The sequence below is a fragment of the Pseudophryne corroboree genome, chromosome 8 (genome assembly GCF_028390025.1).
Source record: "Pseudophryne corroboree isolate aPseCor3 chromosome 8, aPseCor3.hap2, whole genome shotgun sequence".
Classification (NCBI taxonomy): Eukaryota; Metazoa; Chordata; class Amphibia; order Anura; family Myobatrachidae; genus Pseudophryne; species Pseudophryne corroboree.
The window spans coordinates 40,709,099-40,736,473 of record NC_086451.1 but is presented as its reverse complement, the minus strand read 5'-3'; the positions used below and the strand labels follow the sequence as shown (position 1 = coordinate 40,736,473).

The 27,375-nt window shown below is 46.1% G+C and overlaps 1 protein-coding gene across 3 annotated transcripts in view; it reads right to left on the bottom strand.

Annotated features, from left to right (window-relative positions):
- CCDC180 (coiled-coil domain containing 180) overlaps positions 1–27,375 on the bottom strand; it is a 187,027-nt gene that overhangs the window by 52,460 nt on the left and 107,192 nt on the right. For all 3 annotated transcript variants that reach the window (XM_063936280.1, XM_063936281.1, XM_063936279.1), the window contains 11 exons: positions 24,619–24,975; positions 22,358–22,599; positions 20,595–20,770; positions 19,834–20,014; positions 18,219–18,365; positions 14,660–14,804; positions 13,312–13,428; positions 11,967–12,065; positions 4,523–4,609; positions 2,454–2,641; positions 883–953 (listed from right to left, as the gene is read on the bottom strand). In XM_063936280.1, coding sequence (XP_063792350.1) covers positions 883–953; positions 2,454–2,641; positions 4,523–4,609; positions 11,967–12,065; positions 13,312–13,428; positions 14,660–14,804; positions 18,219–18,365; positions 19,834–20,014; positions 20,595–20,770; positions 22,358–22,599; positions 24,619–24,975 — 1,810 coding nt within the window. The remainder of the gene's footprint in view (positions 1–882; positions 954–2,453; positions 2,642–4,522; positions 4,610–11,966; positions 12,066–13,311; positions 13,429–14,659; positions 14,805–18,218; positions 18,366–19,833; positions 20,015–20,594; positions 20,771–22,357; positions 22,600–24,618; positions 24,976–27,375) is intronic.

Genomic DNA, 27,375 nt, shown 5'->3' with positions numbered 1-27,375 from the left:
AAAAAAAAAGTAAAAGAAAGTTTTCTCCCCACCCCACTGTTCACCTAGGAGAGGGCAGTAACAACACTGCGCTGCCCCTCCACTCCCACACCCCCTTCCTGCGCATACTGTAATCGCGTATCATGCCCCGCCCACTGTACTAGGGAAGTGTGAGGGACGCGGGAGGTCTGTCTGCTCTTCCAGAACACTGGAATGTCCAGGAGACTCCTGACTTGGTGGAAGACCATGAAATGGTAAGTACTTCTCCCAGGGGACCTTACTGTCCACAAAGCATCAAGGCCATGATATGAGTATCCTAAAGCTTCATCCACCTCAGTAATAACCTACTGGCAGGGGTGTGATGACGTGATCAAGTCATTGAATTCCAGCTACTCACAGTGTAGTAAGGAAGATTGTGCGTTGTAATACAACTGCCCCACCCACATATCACCACAATGTCATTAGCCCCGCCTCCTGAATGCTCATAAACATGGGCTACATTCTGACCAGGGCGCTATTTGTGCGGGTTTCCTCCACATTCTCCCATGCCCCAAAAAACATACTGGCAGACTGATTCGCTTCTGCCGAAAATAACCCTAGCGTGTGTATGGAGTAGGCAATATAGAGTGTAAGCTCCACTGAGGCAGGGACTGATGTGAATGAATATTATCTGTAAAGCGCTGCGGAATATATAGGCACTATGTAAATAAAAGCTAATATTCATGTTATATATAATAAATACTGGTGAATGCAGACATGCCCATAGGTGCTTAGAGAAGCTGTATAGCGGTAACATACGTGTAGTTATGTGCAGGCTGTTCTATTATCTGTGTAATGTGCACCTGTGTGGAGGTGACGATATAGCCCGATGTGTAATATTATCCTGTGGGGAATCCTCCGTACCTGCCGCAGGCGGCTGCTGTGGGCTTCCATCTTCAGGCTCCTGATGAGATTCCCCATACGCTTGCTGCGCCCTGTAAGAAAGTGACAGCTGCATCTTACACCGGGACTTTCACTGGCTTTTTATCTGGAATTAAACAGCCATTACATTTAGTGCTAGGGTTAGACTGCGGGTTAGTGCTAGGGTTAGACTGCGGGTTAGTGCTAGGGTTAGACTGCGGGTAAGTGCTAGGGTTAGACTGCGGGTAAGTGCTAGGGTTAGACTGCGGGTTAGTGCTAGGGTTAGCCTGCGGATAAGTGCTAGGGTTAGACTGCGGGTAAGTGCTAGGGTTAGCCTGCGAGTTAGTGCTAAGGTTAGCCTGCGGGTTAGTGCTAGGGTTAGACTGCGGGTTAGTGCTAGGGTTAGACTGCGGGTTAGTGCTAGGGTTAGACTGCGGGTTAGTGCTAGGGTTAGACTGCGGGTAAGTGCTAGGGTTAGACTGCGGGTTAGTGCTAGGGTTAGACTGCGGGTTAGTGCTAGGGTTAGACTGCGGGTTAGTGCTAGGGTTAGACTGCGGGTAAGTGCTAGGGTTAGACTGCGGGTTAGTGCTAGGGTTAGACTGCGGGTTAGTGCTAGGGTTAGACTGCGGGTTAGTGCTAGGGTTAGCCTGCGGGTTAGTGCTAGGGTTAGAATGCGGGTTAGTGCTAGGGTTAGACTGCGGGTAAGTGCTAGGGTTAGACTGCGGGTTAGTGCTAGGGTTAGACTGCGGGTTAGTGCTAGGGTTAGACTGCGGGTTAGTGCTAGGGTTAGACTGCGGGTAAGTGCTAGGGTTAGACTGCGGGTTAGTGCTAGGGTTAGACTGCGGGTAAGTGCTAGGGTTAGACTGCGGGTTAGTGCTAGGGTTAGACTGCGGGTTAGTGCTAGGGTTAGCCTGCGGGTTAGTGCTAGGGTTAGACTGCGGGTTAGTGCTAGGGTTAGCCTGCGGGTTAGTGCTAGGGTTAGACTGCGGGTTTGTGCTAGGGTTAGACTGCGGGTTAGTGCTAGGTTTAACCTGCGGGTTAGGGTGGGGTTAGACTGCAAGTTAGGGTGGGGTTACAATCGTCTGAAAGCGCTATGTCAACATGCCGAATGCCAACATGCACACTGTAGACATTATGTCAGTGTGTTAACGTTTGATACGTTGAGACAGAATCCATGATGACATTCTGTACATCGACATTCAGACCAAGTTGACAATCTGGTGTCCACATTCTGAAAGTTTTTTTTATTGAAAACACGCAGTCATTCTATATGGCTAAAATTCAAGCACTGGAAAGTAGGACCTCATTATATACTGCCGGAACAGGGAAGCTAGGAACTATATCTTCTATATACACTTCCCCAACTAGACATCTGGAAAGTAGGACCTCATTATATACTGCCGGAACAGGGAAGCTAGGAAATATATCTTCTGTGTACACATCCCCAGATGGACAACGGAGAAATCAACAGTAAAGCACATTTTAAACTGCAAGAACGGGTCATGTTGGGAATGATATCTGATGAGTGATCCAGGAGACTTCCACCAGTGTGAGGGCGCTATCTGCATACTCACTTCATGATGTTCTTGATCACAATCACGGCTGCATCATCTAGAACCAGTTTCCCAGTTCTGCTTGGGCTTAGTAGGTTGTCCGGTGTCCCAAATGTGACTTTGTTCTCCTGTAGCAATGGAGCATCGGCACGGGATGCTGTTGCTATAGGGCCCTGTAATGGGGCTTCAGATAGAACTGGACAGGGCTCCTATGAGAGGTAAAAATACAAACAGTGGAAATCAGATAGGGGAACATTTATCCGGATAACTGTTATTAAGGATGTTCTGAGAGGAAGAAAAGTAACAAGGTGAATGGTGGTTTTATGTCATATAAGACGCACAGACGCCGTGTTCTAATAAACAATTCATTGAGAGCAAAGTCCGAGGGTTATATGTGGAATGGGGTCATTTTTTAAATGTGTTTCAGTAGATTTTAGACCAGTCTCATACTGTAGTTTAGGCTTTCGGTCCAGAGAATGTTCCGGTATGGTTTGTTAAGGCTCCTTATACTGACATTCTGAGCCTGACACACTCACAGCCCTGCTAAATGTCTGTACACCGGCCACGATCGGAAGTGTAATGAGACACAAAGATGCGCATATTCGCAGTGGCACCTTCTCATTCTGTAAAAAGCCCGCAAAGTTGGAGCCTGTGTACCACTCAGAATCAGGCCCTTTGTGTTATTGGATGGGATATTAAAACGCGCTTCAAGTGGTGGAAAGAGTAAATTTGGAGTATATGGTGGATGCTCCTGGATTAATGAGTAACCACAAACTCTTTTTCCTCCCCGTGGAACAATCTAATACAACATACCCTTGTGTTTGATGGTCTATGCTGCCAGTAAGACGCCTCTGGCCCTAACCAGGTGCAAATTATACAGGAAAGAGCATTATTAGGGACAAACCTTGCAGAACACTGGCAGCTAATTAGTTATGCAAAGCTCCTAAATAACTGGTCACAGTGTGGCGTCAATTTATTTATTTAAAGGGCTTTAAATATTTCTTTTGTTTGATCCATTAAAAGCTGACGTTTTTACGACTTGTTGGCAATTTCGACTTGTCAGAAAACACGTGGATTGGCAGTTTAGCCACGGATCCACGTGTTTTGTTGGATTTTCGGCCAAATGCGACAGGCTTTAGCCCTGTTTTAGACAATGTTGGATTGACATCGTCGGAAACGGCCAAAACCTGTCGGATTTGGGGGTGTATTCAATGCATGTCGGATCCTTTACGACGGAAAGCATCCAATGCAGTATTCAATTCTCGACCAAATCCGACAGGATTTGGCCGTTTCCAACAATGCCAATCCGACTTTGTTTAAAGTTAGATTGACACTGTCGTTAACGGGGCTGAAACCTGTTGGATTTGGTCGCGGAATCCGTCAAAACACGTGGATCCGCCGCTAATCCGCCAATCAACGTGTTTTAAAAATGGCAGCCCGATTAAATAGGTCGGAACAGTCTCCGACCTCAAAAAGTCCGAAACTGCCGTCTTTCCGACAAGACGGCAGTTCCGACTTCAATTGAATACCCCCCTTGGCCTCAAATTGAATACTGAACTGTTGGATCCTTTCCGTCGGAAAGGATCCGACATCAGTTGAATAGACCCCAATGTCTGCATGTACTTGTATTGCTGTAACACCTACTCTCTTATCTCAGGATGGTGGTGACGGACCCAAATTATTACATTAATAATATTAGTATATTAGTATAAAAGCATTTAAGAAAAAAGAAAAAGCTATTTACTTTTAATACATCTTATCTGTTATTATACTGTGTTCTTATCTGATCACAAAGCTTGGCTATCGGCTTGGCTGGCCATGCCAACGGACCTGGTCACACATAGGCACAGCTGGACCGGCAGAGCGGTAAGTTAACCCTTACCCACCAAGTCATTATTAGGTATTGCTCCGCTGCCCCAGTTTTTTTATTTTTTTTTAAATTGACGCAATAATTAGTTTATCATTATTGTGATAGAGTGTATAATAGAAATCCTACTTACTGCAGAGATCGGTGACCTACTGAAAACAAAATGTCCTTTTGTCTGAAGAATCACTCGCCAAGTATGTTCACAATACAACGGATCACTCACCAGGAGACATGACAGATAATGACCTCGTTTCCTTGTGTCTTCCATGACGGTTTGTACAAAGACATACAGCTCCTCACTGGTCACAGCCTATTACCAGAAAGCGATAGACAGTCATTACACAGACATACAGCTCCTCACTGGTCACAGCCTATTACCAGAAAGCGATAGACAGTCATTACACAGACATACAGCTCCTCACTGGTCACAGCCTATTACCAGAAAGCGATAGACAATTATTACACAGACATACAGCTCCTCACTGGTCACAGCCTATTACCAGAAAGCGATAGACAGTTATTACACAGACATACAGCTCCTCACTGGTCACAGCCTATTACCAGAAAGCGATAGACAGTTATTACACAGACATACAGCTCCTCACTGGTCACAGCCTATTACCAGAAAGCGATAGACAGTCATTACACAGACATACAGCTCCTTACTGGTCACAGCCTATTACCAGAAAGCGATAGACAGTTATTACACAGACATACAGCTCCTCATTGGTCACAGCCTATTACCAGAAGGCGATAGACAGTTATTACACAGACATACAGCTCCTCACTGGTCACAGCCTATTACCAGAAAGCGATAGACAATTATTACACAGACATACAGCTCCTCACTGGTCACAGCCTATTACCAGAAAGCGATAGACAGTTATTACACAGACATACAGCTCCTCACTGGTCACAGCCTATTACCAGAAGGAGGCAGACAGTTATTACACAGACATACAGCTCCTCACTGGTCACAGCCTATTACCAGAAAGCGATAGACAATTATTACACAGACATACAGCTCCTCACTGGTCACAGCCTATTACCAGAAAGCGATAGACAGTCATTACACAGACATACAGCTCCTCACTGGTCACAGCCTATTACCAGAAAGCGATAGACAGTCATTACACAGACATACAGCTCCTCACTGGTCACAGCCTATTACCAGAAAGCGATAGACAATTATTACACAGACATACAGCTCCTCACTGGTCACAGCCTATTACCAGAAAGCGATAGACAGTTATTACACAGACATACAGCTCCTCACTGGTCACAGCCTATTACCAGAAAGCGATAGACAGTTATTACACAGACATACAGCTCCTCACTGGTCACAGCCTATTACCAGAAAGCGATAGACAGTTATTACACAGACATACAGCTCCTCACTGGTCACAGCCTATTACCAGAAAGCGATAGACAATTATTACACAGACATACAGCTCCTCACTGGTCACAGCCTATTACCAGAAAGCGATAGACAGTTATTACACAGACATACAGCTCCTCATTGGTCACAGCCTATTACCAGAAGGCGATAGACAGTTATTACACAGACATACAGCTCCTCACTGGTCACAGCCTATTACCAGAAAGCGATAGACAATTATTACACAGACATACAGCTCCTCACTGGTCACAGCCTATTACCAGAAAGCGATAGACAGTTATTACACAGACATACAGCTCCTCACTGGTCACAGCCTATTACCAGAAGGAGGCAGACAGTTATTACACAGACATACAGCTCCTCACTGGTCACAGCCTATTACCAGAAAGCGATAGACAGTCATTACACAGACATACAGCTCCTCACTGGTCATTACTCTGAATGTCTCTGAATTCTATTATTATGTGGAATTTAAATCTGGTTACGGTTATCATTCAGGGTGCTGGGGGAAACAAATGGCTTTTTTCTTGCTTAGAAATACCCCTCCCTTTCGCGCACCTGAATGATATCACTAAGCTAATTGAGCATCTACCAATATATATGTTTGTTGTGAGAGGCAGAGAGGTTCCTGCATTAGGAGGAGGTGCAGGCCCTGACATGCCACATGGAGCATTATGGGGTTGCTCCAAGGTAGGTAGCTCTTAGCTTAGACATATTGTAGTAAGGAGCCATTATCATGTGGCTCCTTGCTGGTTAATCTTAGACCCAGATTGGGGTAATGGAGGTGTGAGGTGTGGTGCCTCTGGACTGGCTGAGCTGGATGGCCTTAGTGTGGCATACCCTTACATTCTTTTAACACTTTTCACTTATTAATTTTTTAACACAATTTCTCTATTTTAATTGCATTTCATTTTTGTATCACTTTCTCTATAGCTTCGGCTTCCTAAATACTAATTTATTAACACTATAGTTTTTTCACTGGTATGCTACGCTGGGCTTTCTGGCTTATGCTGGTGTTTTGGGGTGCCACACCCTGCACCTAGATATAGCGCTAGGGACCCCAAATATACAGAGACGCCTTGATGCGGCTTTGGGGCTTATTCACACATTTGCGCAAATATGTGTAACGAAGATCTCTGAATTCTATTATTATGTGGAATTTAAATCTGGTTACGGTTATCATTCAGGGTGCTGGGGGAAACAAATGGCTTTTTTTCTTGCTTAGAAATACCCCTCCCTTTCGAGCACCTGAATGATATCACTAAGCTAATTGAGCATCTACCAATATATATGTTTGTTGTGAGAGGCAGAGTGGTTCCTGCATTAGGAGGAGGTGCAGGCCCTGACATGCCACATGGAGCATTATGGGGTTGCTCCAAGGTAGGTAGCTCTTAGCTTAGACATATTGTAGTAAGGAGCCATTATCATGTGGCTCCTTGCTGGTTAATCTTAGACCCAGATTGGGGTAATGGAGGTGTGAGGTGTGGTGCCTCTGGACTGGCTGAGCTGGATGGCCTTAGTGTGGCATACCCTTACATTCTTTTAACACTTTTCACTTATTAATTTTTTAACACTATTTCTCTATTTTAATTGCATTTCATTTTTGTATCACTTTCTCTATAGCTTCGGCTTCCTAAATACTAATTTATTAACACTATAGTTTTTTCACTGGTATGCTACGCTGGGCTTTCTGGCTTATGCTGGTGTTTTGGGGTGCCACACCCTGCACCTAGATATAGCGCTAGGGACCCCAAATATACAGAGACGCCTTGATGCGGCTTTGGGGCTAATTCACACATTTGCGCAAATATGTGTAACGAAGATCTCTGAATTCTATTATTATGTGGAATTTAAATCTGGTTACGGTTATCATTCAGGGTGCTGGGGGAAACAAATGGCTTTTTTTCTTGCTTAGAAATACCCCTCCCTTTCGAGCACCTGAATGATATCACTAAGCTAATTGAGCATCTACCAATATATATGTTTGTTGTGAGAGGCAGAGTGGTACCTGCATTAGGAGGAGGTGCAGGCCCTGACATGCCACATGGAGCATTATGGGGTTGCTCCAAGGTAGGTAGCTCTTAGCTTAGACATATTGTAGTAAGGAGCCATTATCATGTGGCTCCTTGCTTGTTAATCTTAGACCCAGATTGGGGTAATGGAGGTGTGAGGTGTGGTGCCTCTGGACTGGCTGAGCTGGATGGCCTTAGTGTGGCATACCCTTACATTCTTTTAACACTTTTCACTTATTAATTTTTTAACACTATTTCTCTATTTTAATTGCATTTCATTTTTGTATCACTTTCTCTATAGCTTCGGCTTCCTAAATACTAATTTATTAACACTATAGTTTTTTCACTGGTATGCTACGCTGGGCTTTCTGGCTTATGCTGGTGTTTTGGGGTGCCACACCCTGCACCTAGATATAGCGCTAGGGACCCCAAATATACAGAGACGCCTTGATGCGGCTTTGGGGCTTATTAACACATTTGCGCAAATATGTGTAACGAAGATCTCTGAATTCTATTATTATGTGGAATTTAAATCTGGTTACGGTTATCATTCAGGGTGCTGGGGGAAACAAATGGCTTTTTTTCTTGCTTAGAAATACCCCTCCCTTTCGAGCACCTGAATGATATCACTAAGCTAATTGAGCATCTACCAATATATATGTTAATAACCAGAAGGAGGCAGACAGTTATTATACAGACATACAGCTCCTCACTGGTCACGGGCTATTACCAGAAGGAGGCAGACCGTTATTACACAGACATACAGCTCCTCACTGGTCACGGGCTATTACCAGAAGGAGGCAAACAGCCATTACACAGACATACAGCTCCTCACTGGTCACAGCCTATAACCAGAGGGTGGCAGACAGTTATTATTACACAGACAGACATACATACCCTCACTGGTCACAGCCTATAACCAGAGGGTGGCAGACAGTTATTATTACACAGACATACAGCTCCTCATTGGTCACGGACTATTACCAGAAGGAGGCAGACAGTTATTATACAGACATACAGCTCCTCACTGGTCACGGGCTATTACCAGAAGGAGGCAGACAGTTATTACACAGACATACATACCCTCACTGGTCACGGGCTATTACCAGAAGGAGGCAGACAGTTATTACACAGACATACAGCTCCTCACTGGTCACAGCCTATAACCAGAAGGAGGCAGACAGTTATTATACAGACATACAGCTCCTCACTGGTCACAGCCTATTACCAGAAGGAGGCAAACAGTTATTACACAGACATACAGCTCCTCACTGGTCACGGACTATTACCAGAAGGAGGCAGACAGTTATTATACAGACATACAGCTCCTCACTGGTCACGGGCTATTACCAGAAGGAGGCAGACCGTTATTACACAGACATACATACCCTCACTGGTCACAGCCTATTACCAGAAGGAGGCAGACAATTATTACACAGACATACATACCCTCACTGGTCACAGCCTATTACTAGAAGGAGGCAGACAATTATTACACAGACATACAGCTCCTCACTGGTCACAGCCTTTTACCAGAAGGAAGCAGACCGTTAGTACACAGACATACAGCTCCTCACTGGTCACGGGCTATTACCAGAAGGAGGTAGACAGTCATTACACAGACATACAGCTCCTCACTGGTCACGGGCTATTACCAGAAGGAGGCAGACAGTCATTATACAGACATACAGCTCCTCACTGGTCACAGCCTATAGCCAGAGGGTGGCAGACAGTTATTATTACACAGACATACATACCCTCACTGGTCACAGCCTATAACCAGAGGGTGGCAGACAGTTATTATTACACAGACATACAGCTCCTCACTGGTCACAGCCTATAACCAGAAGGAGGCAGACAGTTATTTTACAGACATACAGCTCCTCACTGGTCACGGGCTATTACCAGAAGGAGGCAGACAGTTATTATACAGACATACAGCTCCTCACTGGTCACTGGTCACGGGCTATTACCAGAAGGAGGCAGACCGTTACTACACAGACATACATACCCTCACTGGTCACGGACTATTACCAGAAGGAGGCAGACAGTTATTATACAGACATACAGCTCCTCACTGGTCACGGACTATTACCAGAAGGAGGCAGACAGTTATTATACAGACATATTTATTTATTATACAACTGGTGCAAATGTACGGACAGCGTTGTCCAAAAAACAACCAATCAGAATCTGCTATCTATCCAGCACAGTTTACAAAATGAAAGCAAACATCTGATTCCTTGATATAGGCAACAGGATTTTACCACCACCAACTTTCATAATTGTCCAACGATGAATACACACACACACACACACACACACACACACACACACACACACACACACACACACACACACACACACCCGTTCAAAAGTTTGGGGTCACCCAGACAATTCCGTGTTTTAAATGAAAACAGACTTTTATTTATCAAATGAGTTGCAAAATGAATAGAACTTATAGTCAGGACATTGGCAAAGTTAAAAATAATGATAGAAACTTTGCTTTCATCAAGGAATGTTCCTTTTGCAGCAATTACAGCATTGCAGACCTTTGGCATTCTAGCTGTTAATTTGTTGAGGTAATCTGGAGCACCTACCACAAGTTGGATTGGCTTGATGGGCACTTCTTGCGTACCATACGGTCAAGCTGCTCCCACAACAGCTCAATGGGGTTGAGATCTGGTGACTGCGCTGGTCACTCCATTACAGACAGAATACCAGCTGCCTGATTCTTCCCTAAATAGTTCTTGCATAATTTGGAGGTGTGCTTTGGGTCATTTTTCTGTTGCAGGAGGAAATTGGCTCCAATCAAGCGCTGTCCACAGGGTATGGCATGGCATTGCAAAATGGCGTGATAGTCTTCCTTATTCAAAATCCCTTTTACCTTGTACATATCTCCCACTTTACCAGCACCAAAGCAGCCCAAGACCATCACATTACCTTAACCATGCTTGACAGATGGCGTCAGGCACTCTTCCGCCATCTTTTCACTTGTTCTGTGTCTCACAAATGTTCTTCTGTGTGATCCAAACACCTCAAACTTTGATTCGTCTGTCCATAACACTTTTTTCCAATCTTCCTCTGTCCAAAGTCTGTGTTCTTTTGCCCATATTAATCTTTTCCTTTTATTGGCCAGTCTCAGATATGTTTTTTTCTTTACCACTCTGCCTAGAAGGCCAGCATCCCGGAGTCGCCTCTTCACTGTAGACGTTGACACTTGCGTTATGCAAGTACCATTTAATGAAGCTGCCAGTTGAGGACCTGTGAGGAGTCTATTTCTCAAACTAGAGACTCTAATGTACTTGTCTTCTTGCTCAGTTGTGCACCAGGGCCTCCCACTTCTCTTTCTACTCTGGTTAGAGCCTGTTTGTATTTCTGTTCTCTGAAGGGAGTAGTACACACCATTGTAGGAAATGTTAAGTTTCTTGCCAATTTCTCGCATGGAATAGCCTTTATTTTGAAGAACAAGAATAGACTGTAGAGTTTCACATGAAAGTTCTCTTTTTCTGGCCATTTTGAGAGTATAATCGAACCCACAAATGTGATGCTCCAGATACTCAACTAGGTCAAAGGAAGGCCAGTTTTATAGCTTCTCTAACAAGCAAACCCATTTTCAGCTGTGCTAACATAACTGCACAAGGGTTATCAAGGGTTTTCTAATCATCCATTAGTCTTCTAACGCGGTTAGCAAACACAATGTACCATTAGAACACTGGAGTGATAGTTGCTGGAAATGGGCCTCTATACACCTATGTAGATATTCCATTAAAAACCAGACGTTTGCTACTAGTATAGTCATTTACCACATTAACAATGTATAGAGTGTATTTCTGATTAATTTAATGTTATCTTCATTGAAAAAAAACCAGTGCTTTCCTTTCAAAAATAAGGAAATTGTCTAGGTGACCCCAAACTTTTGAACAGTAGTGTCTCTCTCTCTCTCTCTCTCTCTATATATATATATATATATATATATATATATATATATATATATATAAATAGTAATAATATTTATTGCATTTGGAGTACAACAGACCAAATAAATAAGATTTTCTTCTTTGTTAACAAACTGGGGAATAACAATTTTTGAGACTCTACTGTTCACTTAAACTGTAGCTGCAAACTGAGTCTGTGCCGGCTTCACATCACCTTAGTACATAACAGATGGGAGATGGGGCATACACAGACAGCTCCATTAATAAATGAAAGTGGAGAAACCAGTAAGCTGGCTGCTTGGCACATTTATAACCCACCTCTTTATCCATGTTGGGATAAGCACAGGCATCAGTCTTCATCCGAAGCTGTTCCAGGTAACAGTTTATCTGCTGAGACTGAGAATTGCTGGTCACAACCTACAGATCAGTAAAACTCTTTGTTGATTTTACATAAAGACAAGCCAAAGAGTAAAGAAGGAAATACATAATTATTATCCTTTATTTATATGGCGCCACAAGGGTTCCGCATCGCCCAATTACAGAGTACATATGCACATAATCAAAACAGGAAAACAGCGACTTACAGTTGAAGACAATATAGGACAAGTACAGGGTAACTAAGCATAACTACACCAGTAAACGACAGAGATAAGTTTCAAGGTGGCTGAAAAACTGCGGGATTTGGGCAGTTGAGGATTATTAAAGTAAGAAAAGGATAAGCACATGAGGGAAGAGGGCCCTACTCGTGAAAGCTTACATTCTAAAGGGGAGGGGCAGACAGACATGGGTGACACAGATGGGGTACATAGAGAGCGTGGAACAGAGGGTTAGGATGAGATTTGGCTGAGTTTGGTAAAGAAATGGGTCTTAAGAGCCCGTTTGAAGTTTTGTAGAGAGGTGGAGAGTCTGAGGGGGAGAGGTAGAGAATTCCAGAGAAGTGGTGCAGCATGTGCAAAATCTTGGAGATAGGAGTGGGAGGAAGTAATCAGAAGACAGGAGAGTTGGCGTGCATTAGCAGAGCGATGAGGATGGGTGGGAGAGTAAAGGGAGATAAAGTCAGAGATGTAAATGGGAGAGGAGTGGATGAGGGCTTTGTAAGTGAGAGTGAGAAGTTTGAATTGGATTCTGAAAGGGAAGGGAAGCCAGTGAAGGGCCTGTAGGAGAGGGGAGGTGGACGTAGTGCGTTTGGTGAGGAAGATGAGCCGGGCAGCAGCATTGAGGATAGATTGGAGTGGAGAGAGGTAATTGTCAGGGAGGCCAGTTAGGTGGAGATTACAGTAGTCCAGTCTGGAAATAATCAGTGAGTGAATAATGATCTTAGTGGCATCCTGGGTGAGAAAAGGTCTGATCCTGGAAATGTTTTTGAGATGAAAAAGACAGATTTTTGAGAGGTGCTGAATGTGTGGTTTGAAGGAGAGGGAGGAGTCAAGGATTACGTCAATAATTGAATGTATCTTTCATCCAAATGTGTGTGATACACAATATAAAGATGCTCAGGACACAATAACTAGTATAGAGGGGTTGAGGGACGATATTTACAAAATGCTACCTTGTGGGTTATATTAAACAGGTATTCCCTTTCCCCTCCCCATAACGAATGTGTCCTTTCTAGAGTGCCTGTTTCCTGTCATTCCCACAGCTGCCGTGTAGTCCCCTCACTTACCAGCGCTTTCAGCTTCACCTGCAGATTAGTCAGCAGTTTCTGAATATTCTCCAGGAAAATCGCGTCTGCAGTTAAACTGAGGAATCTGTCTTCATACTTTTTTACAACCTCTGTGGCCTACATGAAAGGAGAAAGCACAAGATATTTCTACACCACTGTACTGACGAGATGATAATATAAAGAATATCTATAACACCTGTGAGCTTGGGTATAACAGGGATAGGCGGGCATTGGGGTAGGAGCCCAGGGTGCAGACTACTCATATTGGGGATGAAGGGGGGGGGGGGGGAATACTGCATTGGAAAATAAAGCAGTGTGCAGTAAGAAACTATATAAAAAAGTGATCATTATTGAGGGTGACATACAGTAGCATGGTGAGCGGGGGGGAGGGAGGGTGGCATAAACATTTGCAAGGAGGGGGGGTAATGACAAAAGTTTACAGGGTGCATAAATTCCTCTTATGGAACCTAAAGACCACATCTCTGATGTGCAAACATCTGAAGTGCAGAGCAAAATTATTATTGGTGATCCAGTGCACCCCAATCCACAAACGGGTTTGCGGAATAAAATTACTGTGTTCGTGGAGGATCAAAGGTTGCACCACTGGCACCAGATTTATCATTCCTCGGTTGGCATGCATTTGGCATACTGTATGTGTGCCCGTTTTCCGCTTTGTGCAGCGGTATTGTTTACATGAGATAAATGGGTGTTGTTCCCTACACTGCGGGAAGGCGCAAAACTTTTTCTCTGTGTAAAATGACTTGTGCCAAAAGCTCAGATCTCATCCGGTTCTGATATGTGGATGCATTTCACATCTTCCATTTGTGTTTGTGAGGAAGCTTTTATAGTCACACGTCAAGATATGTAACATATGGAGCCATATGTAATGAATACCTGGGGTAGTGGTTCCTAAATTGGGTGACATGGCACACTGGGGTGCCACGGGGCACTTGCAGGGGTGCCCTGGTTTGGTGGTCCAGGACCAATTCAAATTATTTATGGTCAATGTAATAGGCAAAACCAGTGCTGGTGGCCGCCAATCATAAAATATGTGGACAAACAGAAGTTTCCAATGATAGAATACTTTTATTTAAAAAAAGGTTATTTGCCCTTGGATACGACACAAATCTGCTCTGGAACACAACTGTAAAGCAGATATGGTATCCAAGGTCACTGAAAATAAACTCCTAAACCTGCATCACATAAAAGGTATGGTGAAATATAAAGCTATCTATTTAGCTAAAGACACAAGAAGGTATATACAAACCAATACTGTATATAAAAGGAATCTAAAGATGAAATCCCCTTTTATGACATCTTTTGTGTTGGAGAATTGCTCACAAAGTACCTGCTCTAAGCACTGTGATTCCAGTCCCTCCAGATCAACCATGATGGACCCCTCGAAGGAGGTGATGGTGGCTGATGCTTTGTGTAGTCTCTTGCGAATATTCTCTATCTCAGCAGGAGAAAAGTTTCCGCCCTCTGAGAACAACCTGTAAGAGACAGTGGACATTTAGGTTACACTCTCAGGGACTGACTTAAGGGTCTATTTACTTAGGGGTCTATTCATAAAGCAGTGAAAAGAGTGGAGAAGTGAGCCAGTGGAGAAGTTGCCCATGGCAACCAATCAGCTGCTCTGTATGATTTTATAGTATGCAAATTACAGCTGTTACTTCAATGCTGATTGGTTCTTCTCCACTGGCTCACTTCTCCACAGTTTTCACTGCTTCATGAATAGACCCCTAAGCCTTGGGTGGAGATAAAGTCGCTGGAGATAAAGTACCAGCCAATCGGCTCCTAACTGTCATTTTTCAAACCCAGGCTGTGGCACGGCAGTTAGGAGCCGACTGGCTGGTACTTTATCTCCATCCAAGGCTTAGTAAATAGACCACTTAAGGGTCTATTCATGAAGCAGTGATAAGAGTGGAGAAGTGAGCCAGTGGAGAAGTTGCCCATGGCAACCAATCAGCATTAAAGTAACATTTATAATTTGCATACTATACAATTGTACGGAGCAGCTGATTGGTTGCCACGGGCAACTTCTCCACAGGCTCACCTCTCCACTCTTTTCACTGCTTCATGAATAGACTCCTTAGTGTCTGGCACATTTTGCATGTACTTGTGAAAAAAATAAAATTGCCATTTTATGGGTGAACATTGGTAGTAATTCAGACCTGATCGCTCGCTGGGTTTTTTTTTGCACTGCTGCAATCAGATAGTCGCCGCCCATAGGGCAGTGTATTTTCGCTTTGCAAGTGTGCGATCGCATGTGTAGCAGAGCTGTACAAACAGATCTTGTGCAGTTTCTGAGTAGCCCAGGACTTACTTAGCTGCTGCGATCACTTCAGCCTGTCCGGGCCCGGAATTGACGTCAGACACCCGCCCTGCAAACGCCTGGACACGCCTGTGTTTTTCCAACCACTCCCAGAAAACGGTCAGTTGACACCCACAAACGCCCTCTTCCTGTCAATCTCCTTGCGATCGGCTGTGCGAATGGATTCTTCGTAAAACCCATTGCACAGCAACGATCCACTTTGTACCTGTGCGACGCGCCTGCGCATTGCGGTGCATACGCAGTTCTGACCTGATCGCAGCGCTGCAAAAAACGCTAGCGACTGATCAGGTCTGAATTAGGCCCATTGAGTCACACGTATCTCTAGAAACATCCTACACAAAACACAGGTGTACAATTCCGCAATGTGCCTCCGGATCAGTCGTGAGTCGTGACGACTCCCTGCTTCGATGTACCTTCAATCATTTTTCCATAGAGATGCACATGAGGGATACATACAATATCCCAGCAGATGGGATGCCAGTGGTCATATGACCTACACCGGCATCCCAAAGCAGAGAATCCCGACGGGGGTCAGGTAAGGTATGTTTACCCTACTCCCCTAACCCTCCCTTCCCACAGCCTAACCCTAACCTGCCATTCCCCCCTGTAGCCTAAACCTAACCCTTCCCGGTGGTGCCTAAACCTAACCCCCCTTCCCGCAGCCTAAACCTAACCCTCCCACCTCTGCAGCCTAACCCACTCCGAGGGTGCATACCTCTAACACCCCTCCCCACAGCCTAACCCTAACCCTCCCTTCCTCACAGCCTAACCCTCCCTTCCTCAGAGCCTAACCCTCCCTCCTCTGCAGCCTAACCCACTCCAAGGGTGCCTACCCCTAACACCCCTCCCTGCAGCCTAACCCTAACCCTCCCTTCCTCACAGCCTAACCCTAACCCTCCCTTCCTCACAGCCTAACCGTAACCCTCCCACCTCTGCAGCCTAATCCATTCCGAGGGTGCCTACCCCTAACACCCCTCCCCGCAGCCTAACCCTCCCTTCCTCACAGCCTAACCCTAACCCTCCCACCTCTGCAGCCTAACCCACTCCGAGGGTGCATACCTCTAACACCCCTCCCCACAGCCTAACCCTAACCCTCCCTTCCTCACAGCCTAACCCTCCCTCCTCTGCAGCCTAACCCACTCCAAGGGTGCCTACCCCTAACACCCCTCCCTGCAGCCTAACCCTAACCCTCCCTTCCTCACAGCCTAACCCTCACCCTCCCTTCCTCACAGCCTAACCCTAACCCTCCCACCTCTGCAGCCTAACCCACTCCGAGGGTGCCTACCCCTAACACCTCTCCCCGCAGCCTAACCCTAACCCTCCCTTCCTCACAGCCTAACCCTAACCCTCCCACCTCTGCAGCCTAACCCACTCCGAGGGTGCATACCTCTAACACCCCTCCCCACAGCCTAACCCTAACCCTCCCTTCCTCACAGCCTAACCCTCCCTTCCTCACAGCCTAACCCTCCCTCCTCTGCAGCCTAACCCACTCCAAGGGTGCCTACCCCTAACACCCCTCCCTGCAGCCTAACCCTAACCCTCCCTTCCTCACAGCCTAACCCTAACCCTCCCTTCCTCACAGCCTAACCCTGACCCTCCCACCTCTGCAGCCTAACCCACTCCGAGGGTGCCTACCCCTAACACCCCTCCCCGCAGCCTAACCCTAACCCTCCCTTCCTCACAGCCTAACCCTAACCCTCCCACCTCTGCAGCCTAACCCACTCCGAGGGTGCCTACCCCTAACACCCCTCCCCGCAGCCTAACCCTAACCCTCCCTTCCTCACAGCCTATCCCTAACCCTCCCACCTCTGCAGCCTAACCCACTCCGAGGGTGCCTACCCCTAACACCCCTCCCCGCAGCCTAACCCTCCCTTCCTCACAGCCTAACCCTAACCCTCCCACCTCTGCAGCCTAACCCACTCCGAGGGTGCCTACCCCTAACACCCCTCCCCGCAGCCTAACCCTAACCCTCCCTTCCTCACAGCCTAACCCTAACCCTCCCACCTCTGCAGCCTAACCCACTCCGATGGTGACCTGCCCCTAACACCCCTCCCCGCAGCCTAACCCTAACCCTCCCTTCCTCACAGCCTAACCCTAACCCTCCCACCTCTGCAGCCTAACCCACTCCGAGGGTGCCTACCCCTAACACCCCTCCCCGCAGCCTAACCCTAACCCTCCCTTCCTCACAGCCTAACCCTCCCACCTCTGCAGCCTAACCCACTCCGAGGGTGCCTACCCCTAACACCCCTCCCCGCAGCCTAACCCTCCCTTCCTTACAGCCTAACCCTAACCCTCCTGCAGCTTACAAGCAGGAGTCCAGGAATAGCTCGATCGGGATTCCGGCATCCTGGATCCCGGCGCCGGCATTTTGATCCATGTCAGGATGTCGGCGTCGACATTCCGACTGCCGGGATGCTGAACACTGGTATCCTGAACGGATCATGCACATGAAAGTGAGTGAAGATTCCGTACAGTAACAAGCGATAATGTGCGCAGCCAGACACTGCGCAGGTGCATTCTAGCGAATACAATACCTCCCAGAGATAATCCTTGAGCTCTTCACACTATTTACCGAAACGATTTGATGAAATCCGAGTTGGTGTCGCACAACTTTCCCAGCATCTCCTCCACGTGTTGTCTGTAGGACCTCATGGCGGTTTGCACGCCACTAACATGACTATCCAAGATGGAGGGGAGGGAGCTGCACAGAGTCACCAGTCTGAAAGAAAAGGTTTATAATGAAAAAGGACAAAGACACAGCACATGGCAACCTTGAGATTCATCTTCCCGATGACACACAACACAATGATACACTTATTAGCAGCTGCCTACAGCACTGGGGTCCTGAGTTCAATTCCCCACCAGGGACTTAATTGTGTAGGGTTTGTATGTTCTCCTTGAATTTGCATGGGTTTTCTCCAAGTTCTCCGGTTTTCTTCCACACTCCAAAAATATAATGTTTACTTAGCTGGCTTACTAAAGTGTAACTTAGTGTGTGTCTGTTAGTGAATTTAGGGGATCGCTGGGCTGCTAACTTTGCTGTCCTGCATTTAGATAGTCGCCGCCCAAGAGGGAGTGTAAATGCGCCGTGCAAGTGTGCGATCGCATGTGTACGCCGAGCTGCAAAAATCCAGTGTGTGCAGTCCAGGACTTACTCCTACAGAGCGATGAAAACAGGCTGATCAGGGCTGGAGCAGACGTTAGACACCCTTCCTGAAAACGCTTGGGAACGCCTGTGTTTTTCCGGACACTCCCAGTAAACGGTCAGTTACCACCCACGAACGGCCTCTTCCTGTCAATCGCCTTGCGAACGCCCATGCAAAGGACATTTTTGCACCATCCTGTCGCTGACCAGTGATGCCCGTTGTTGTTGGCCGACGCGCGTGCGCATTGAGGTACATACGCATGCGCAGTATATTGCTGATAGTCTGCTGTTCGAAAACGCACAACAGTGATCACGTCTGAATCCCCCCTTAGACTGTAAACTCCAAAGGGCCAAGGACTGATGTAGTTTGCAAATGACCTCTCTGTACAGAGCTGCATAATAGGTGGTAGAAGATTATTATATAAATAATAATAATAATAATAATAATAATAAATAACATTTATCTTTTAAAGCACATCTACTGAAAGATACTGCAGAAAGAGACATTTCCGAAAGTCATCTTACGACGACACTAAGGGGGTCATTCCAACCCGATCGTTCGCTGCAGTTTGTCGCAGCGCAGCGATCGGGTCGGAACTGTGCATGCGCCGGCGCTGCAGTGCACCGGCGCATGGCAGTCGTCGCTGCCTAGCGATTGCCTGGGGGGGGGGGGGGCGCGGGCGGGCCGCGGCGGCTGCATGACATCTCACGCAGCCGCTGCGGCCAGCGGCAGCTACAAACAACTCCCGGCCAGCCACAGGAGCTGCGCTGGCTGGGAGTTACTCCTGAAATATAAAAGCATTGCCGCTGTGGGGGGGGCGTTACTGACATGCGGGACGGACTAGCCCTGTGCTGGGCGTCCCCCCGCATGTCAGGAAAGGTGATCGTAGCTGTGCTAAAATTAGCACAGCTACGATCAACTCGGAATGACCCCCTAAGAGGCCTGAGAACGGATCTCTTCCTATGAGTGGAGCTGGAACTCAGACGGAGCAGCACATACAGCCCGTGTGACCGACAGTACTGTGGCTAGATAATAACTCACTTCTCTGACTTGTTGGTGTTCAGGAATGTACTTTCCATGGCGCTGATCTTTCTGCGGAAGTTGTCAGTCTCCGTTTTCATCTTGGTGATGAGTGAAGCGCTCTCTTCCTTCAGGTTGTTTAATGCTTGTTTTACCCCCTCACAGTGACAGTCAACACGCTCGGAGTGGAGGAGCAACTCGGCTGGATGGGAGACAAACAGCGCAGTATTTCACAGGGAGGATCATATGTAAAAGGTATAGCAGAACGGGAGGCATCACAGGGGCAAATGTCATCATCAGTGCTGTGATGTCCTGATTTTGTCAAATGCCATATCACATGTCATATATACATAAAATACATAACTGCAGAAAGGAGAATCCTGCTCTAGAACAGTCTACGTGCCACAACAATGGTTTGAATAAAAGTATTTATCGCCATCTTGTGGTCATTATTAGTACAGATACTTAACTTTCTTACATTAATTTGGACAAGATTTCTGTTGTCCAGAAACACACCGGTGTATCTAATTTATTAACAAGCCATAGCCGACACTCCCTGTGTCATCAGCACTAGCCGCCATCCCAGACGGGTTAGGGTAGGGGGCAGGGGAGGGGTAAATTAATTACCACGTTCCCTGCCGGCATTATAAAAGTCCGGACGGCGCATCCCAACCGTCAGCATATCATATCACACCCGAACATAGGAGACATAGGGAAGCAGTAAACATAAGTTGATACTAGATCTGTATCATTGTTCTTTGCACTGAGCTATGTGGCTGTACCTGCTCTGACGTTGTGGATGTCCATCTCTATGCGCTGGCTCCGAGGCTCGTGGAGGTGGTAGCGTAGGTCCAACTCGGATTTCAGTTTCTCCTTCTTGGCAAGGACAACAGTTTTGGAATTGGACACTGTTTCTTCAAACCAGCTTTCCAGGTGCTCATAGAACCCCAGGCGGAGTCTGGAAGTGAGATGTAAACATGAGATAATGAATACACTATATTATTATTATTTATTTATATGGCGCCACAAAGGTCAGGCAGGGCTTAACAAAGTACATAAATAAATGAGCACACAAAAAAACAGTGACTTATAATACAAGACAAGTACATGGTTAATAAACCTTTCATCACCAGTGGTCATAGCACTCATATACGCAGCAGTGTGGTGGAAAACAAAGGTTAGGTGCTGTTGAAGGGAGTATGGAGTAGGGGTCTGGGACTGAGGGTCGACAGCACAAAGGCCGACACACCTTAGGTCGACGCCAATTGGTCGACACACCTTAGGTCGACGTGGACAAAAGGTCGACATGGACAAAAGGTCGACATGAACAAGGTCGACATGGAAAAAGGTCGACATGAGTTTTTATGTTTTTTTGGTGTCGTTTTCTTCGTAGAGTGACCGGGAACCCCAATTAGTGCACTGCGTCCCCCCGCATGGCTCGCTTCGCTCGCCATGCTTCGGGCATGGTGCCTTCGCATGGCACACTTTACTGTTCCAATCGTAGTCCACGTGGATCGTTAAGTATGAAAAGGTTCAAAAAAAGAAAAAAATCGTGAAAAACTCATGTCGACCTTTTTCCATGTCGACCTTGTTCTTGTCGACCTTTTGTCCACGTCGACCTAAGGTGTGTCGACCAATTGGCGTCGACCTAAGGTGTGTCGACCTTTGTGCTGTCGACCTGGAGTCCGGATACCATGGAGTAGATAATATAATTAAGTCAAAGCACGAGGGATGAGGGCCCTGCTCGTTAGAGCTTACATTCTAAACTATACACCATATAACTAATTGTGAAATTGCCAGGTAAACCCGGGTCATGTGTTGGTGTGAAAGGGTTAATTGTTCCGTGTCCGCGACACTGGCCTGTAACATCCGCTGTTAATGACTCACACAGTTCTGCAGGGCAGATTCGAGTGCGGTGTGAAAGGCGACAACCCGGGAATAACCAGAGTCCGACGTGCAACGTGGAAGGACTTTGCGCAACTGTAACACAGGTTGGAACGATGTTTAGTAACCTGGCTCAGACCCGGGATTTAGGTCTGAAAGGGGTATAAGAGATCTCTTATCTGGAAATCATTTTATCCAGAAAGAATCTTAAATCCAGAAAGCATTGTGTTCCTACTCTATGGACACAGGCGTCTCTTTCTACAGTCACTGTGAGGAGCACGGCTAATGACTTACTGAGGAGGACGATGCCAGGAGCAGTGTGGGGAAAGGAAAGGGTAAGATATATATAGAATAAGCCTGCTCCGGACTGTGTAAGAAAAATGACCAGGGCAGTGACATATTGGCAGCCCAATGCTTTCATTGTAGAACTTATTAAATGGACTCCGGCAGGTCGCCACCTTGTCACCAGACTGGAGGTGGAGTGTACAGTGGAGTGTGGGATTGCATGATGTAAGAGCTGAAGACAGAGAAGTTATTTTAGGACATGTTTTTGTAAGAAGACAATAAAATAAAAAGATCTATATTCAAAGGTCCTTTACATCATCTGACCTTTGGACATATTGCAGCTGTCCAGCATAAACCAAGAATATTGTGAACGAACCTTTTCTTCAGTTCAGCAATCAACTCCTCCGACACAACCATTACATTCAGATTCCAGGGACTTTCATCTTCTACAACTGTCTCGGTGAAGAAGACATTGTCAGCCGTGGACTCATCTTCCAAAGAGGACTTGGAACTGAGGGTTTTGCTATCTAGAAGGACTGTGTATGTATTGCCTTTGCTGGTTGTGAAGCTCTCAAGTATGAAGGGGTCCATAGGGCTTTCCTCTACCGGAGATCTAATCTAGAAACAAGCAAGAAGGTTACTTTTCTGGATTCCAGTAACTGAAGCACTCACACTTTGTGACCCAGTGTAATCCAGATTTGTTGGAGGCCTAAATGTGCTTAGTTAGAAGCTGCTGGCACAATGCACATCTAGGTGTAAGCTTGGGAGACAACTACACAAACTAATACTTCTCATTGGGCCTAATTCAGATCTGATCGCAGCAGCAAATTTGTTAGCCTTTGGGCAAAACCATGTGCACTGCAGAGGGGGCAGATGTAACATGTGCAGAGAGCTAGATTTGGGTGTGGTGTGTTCAATCTGAAATCTAAATTGCAGTGTAAAAATGAAGCAGCCAGTATTTACCCTGCAGAAACAATATAGCCCACCCAAATCTAACTCTCTCTGCACATGTTATATCTGCCCCACCTGCAGTGCACATGGGGGGTCATTCCAAGTTGTTCGCTCGCAAGCTGCTTTTAGCAGCTTTGCACACGCTAAGCCGCCGCCTACTGGGAATGAATCTTAGCTTATCAAAATTGCGAACGAAAGATTAGCAGAATTGCGAATAGACACTTCTTAGCAGTTTCTGAGTAGCTCCAGACTTACTCGGCATCTGCGATCAGTTCAGTGCTCGTCGTTCCTGGTTTGACGTCACAAACACACCCAGCGTTCGCCCAGACACTCCTCCGTTTCTCCAGCCACTCCCGCGTTTTTCCCAGAAACTGCAGCGTTTTTTCACACACTCCCATAAACGGCCAGTTACCGCCCAGAAACACCCACTTCCTGTCAATCACATTATGATCACCAGAACGAAGAAAAAACCTCGTAATGCCGTGAGTAAAATTCCTAACTGCATATTTACTTGGCGCAGTCGCACTGCGGACATTGCGCATGCGCATTAGCGACTAACCGCTCCGTTGCGAGAAAAAAATAACGAGCGAACAACTCGGAATGACCCCCATGGTTTTGGCCAACTGCTAACAAATTTGCTGCTGCGATCAGGTCTGAATTACCCCCCTAGTTGTGCGGAGATGCAGAAAATCCAGATGGTTGAGTGCACAACACGTGTAACCAGCACATGAAAGCCAAACCTCTTACCATGCTAGAACCGCACTTGTTCTTTACATAAAACTTTTTGGTTATGCTTCATTTATGGTTCATTTATGGAAGCTGAAGTAAGCAGTATTTTAGAAAACGACTCATACTTTGTAAGGAATGCCCCCACTTGTCCATCCCACCCCCTCTGCCTCCATAAATGCCACTATCTTGCAACCCCTTCCGGAAATCTGCAAAATTTGTGCCAGCTGAGGATCTGGGCAGGACAGTAGCTGATTATGCGCCTCACGATGGCCATTTTGTGCCGTGTGAATAACACAAACCACAGCCAATGCAAACGGTTAGTTTACAAATACAGGAAAGTATTGTCTAACGAGACTGCATTAAAGAAATAATACAATTTATACCCAGTGACTAAATGATTCGTGATATATGTCAGGAAGCTCAGACAAAGGGCAAGGGTAAAATGGCACATCTGCTCAAGCCCCTATTTTTCAAATAAATAAATTGAATTGTTAGCTAGGAGACTGCAAGTAAGTTACCCAGCTCTATGATGTTTTAAACATAAACCTAAGTCCAGACGGAGTACAGGACATTTATGTTCTCTAAACAACTTTATAAAAATACCCCCTTTTTAACTTTATAAAAATGTCAGCATTTAGCAAAGCAAATCGAACAGAAACTATTCAGTCATTTCAGAAATATATTGAAACTCTATAAAACATTGTCTATGAATGTGATATCCTTTACTTGGTTGTCAAAGTATTAAGAACATTAAATCATATGAGTAATGATACAGTAGCACCTATACTGTACTAGCTTGTAGCTAACATATCTACGTTTGAATTAGGTGCAAATACTTTGACCATTTATGGTGCGGCCACCTAAACTTGTCATTTTCTCTAAGGTGGCCCCAGAGAGGACTTGAGTTCGACATGGCTGCACTAGCACCATATCTCAGCTGGTAAAGCCTTTACGTACCACATACTGCACGCTAGCACGGCTCTCTGGAACTTCAAGACGCTGTGACTCAAACATCTCATTATTTTCACAATCCACATGGTTGAGGTCAGGTGACTGTTGGAGAGGTTCTTCAACCGTATTTCCTCCATCAATGTTCCCTGTAGTCTCTATTTCAGGGGATTGAAGCAAATTTGCAGCAATATTTACTGCAGTGGGATCCTGGGAGAGACCAGTGTTGTTGTCTATGACTTGTGAGGACTCTGCTGATCTTGATGTAAGACCATCTCTAACTGGAACGTTTGTAGGTTCTTGGGATATGGATTCAGAGCTTATAGTATCTTTACCGTCAGAGTCTTCTAATTTTATCGGCAAATCCTTTGAAAACATTGTAACAATGAATAATAGACACACAATGGCTGCTGTGAAAATCAACACATGGGTTAATAGCAGTATCTAATCTGATTTATTATCAGTGAGCTCTTCAGAGGCACCTCCATCTGGCCAAACCCCCTGTCATCTAGTTGATCTGGTCTGCTTGTTTGGCTGAAAGTCCCTGGGCTTTGTAAAGGTCCACATATAAACAATGAACCACATCAAGGGAGGGAAGAGATGCCTCCATAATGTTTCAAAGATGGGGGAATACGCATGGTACTTCCAATTCTCAGTTAATGTAGAATCCCTCAACCAACTAATGTTGGTATTACTGTGACACTATGATGTTAGATTCTGCTTATTACATGTATTAACTAACACTGTAGCATCGGCCCCATCTACAGTCTCATATATTATCATTGTACCCACTAGTGCAGATTTTTTTTATTTCTATCTCCTGCAATCTAGTGTGAAAGGAAGGGGACCTACTACGTGCACTACTGCTAAGGACCTGAGGGGAACACAAGCTATGAAGAACACAAGTCACTATCAGTCACCAGCGGTCTTACAGAATGTGAGGACATCAGCCGACACTCTAGGCCAGTGGTCTCCAACCTTAATTGTGGTGTGAGCTACTGTCGGAAAATAAAACCTCTAAAGGAGCTACCCCCAATGCGCGTGCGTTCCTGTGAAAGTGGGTGTGGTCTCACAAAAGTGGGTGTGGCCTCACAACTACAAGTAATGCCCCCCCTGCGTAGTGCCAGATACACAAATAATGTCCCCAGCAGTGCCAAATACACAAATAATGCCCCTCAGCAGTGCCAGATATTGAAATAATGCCTCCCAGCAGTGCCAGATACACAAATAATGCCCCCAGCAGTGCCAGATACACAAATAATGCCCCCCCACAGTGTCCGATACAGTGCCCCATACAGTGCTAACCCTTGCTGGCTTCTACTGCCGCTGGTGCTGCTCCTCCTGTATGAGGGACGGAAGGGGAGGAGAGCGCAGCGCGCGCCTCTCCTGTGAAGTCCGGAGAGCGGCTGCGGTGAGGGTGATAGAGTCTCCGGCGGTGGGCATTTAAAATATGGTGCCGGTAAGTGAGCCAATCAAAACCCGCGGTCCGGCAGCTAATCAGGTGCCGCCACTGCCGGTCCACGAGCTCTGATTGGCTGACGGCAGGCACCATATTAAAAATGAAGGGAGGAGGAGTGCCAGTGACTGCCCAAGCCCATGCGCTCCGGGAGCTACCGAAAATACTACGGCAAGCTACCGGTAGCTCGCGAGCTACGGGTTGGAGATCACTGCTCTAGGCCCTAAACAATTCTGTATCAGGTGCTTCAGTTTTCATGCCCTCTTCTCTTGTCCAACCAAAGGGAATATACAGGTAGCGGACAACATATGATTGTAAAGTCTCTACTGGCTCACCAGTTGTACTTGCTCTAATAACATTATTACACTCTCTACTTCAATGTCCTAAAGGGTGCGGCCAACTTGGTGCCTCATAACATTCAGTAAAACATAGGAAAGCAGAGCTTTCATGAGCTCTCTCCTGTGGCCCCCACACTCTACTGGAACACCAGCTTCTACAGGGGCGTTACCCATGGTGGAACTGATCAGGCTTGTCTGAATTGGATCAGCTATTTGGAGGTCCTCACTATCAGGGTCAGACTGGCCCTCAGGGTTACAGGGGTAATACCCGGTGGGTCCACTGCAGTCAATTTATGCATTGTTACTCTATTAGAGGGTCAGTTACATGGTCACTAATGGCGGGCTAAGCCTCTGTGGGGGCCGGCCACACCCCCTGTGGGAACTGGCCACACCCAATAAGCAAGGGCCCCCACCACTGAATTCCCCAGGTGGGCCTTTTATGCCTCAGTCTGACAGTGGTCACTACTCCCTGCCAAAGCAGGCTTTGTAAGCAGGGCAAGAGCATCACCAGGCGATCCTGCAGAATCAGACTGGCTTAAACAACATCCTCTGAGTTGCTGGGGAGCAGTGTCCCTCCAGATGAAAGGTTTGGCTGGTCTGGCAGATGGGCGATGATACCTCTGATAGACTGTATTCAATTAACTTGGAGAGACATAAAGTACCAGCCAATCAGCTCCTAATTGCCATGTTACAGACTGTGCTTGAAAAATGACAGAAGCTGGTTGGCCACTTAGTATTTCTACCTGCAGAGGAACACATGGACAAGGTGCCCCCACATATTAGGGTGAAACCCTCTTTCCCACTTAATGGACTTACCCATATCTCACATTTCCTAGTCACACTGCATTGGGATCTATGGAGTGGGAAATCTCTGTTAACTCAATTCCACTGGTTAGATAAGCATGAACTAGATAGTGGGCACAAGTCTATAATAACTGTACTGTGAAACACTAAGGGGGGGAATTCAAATGT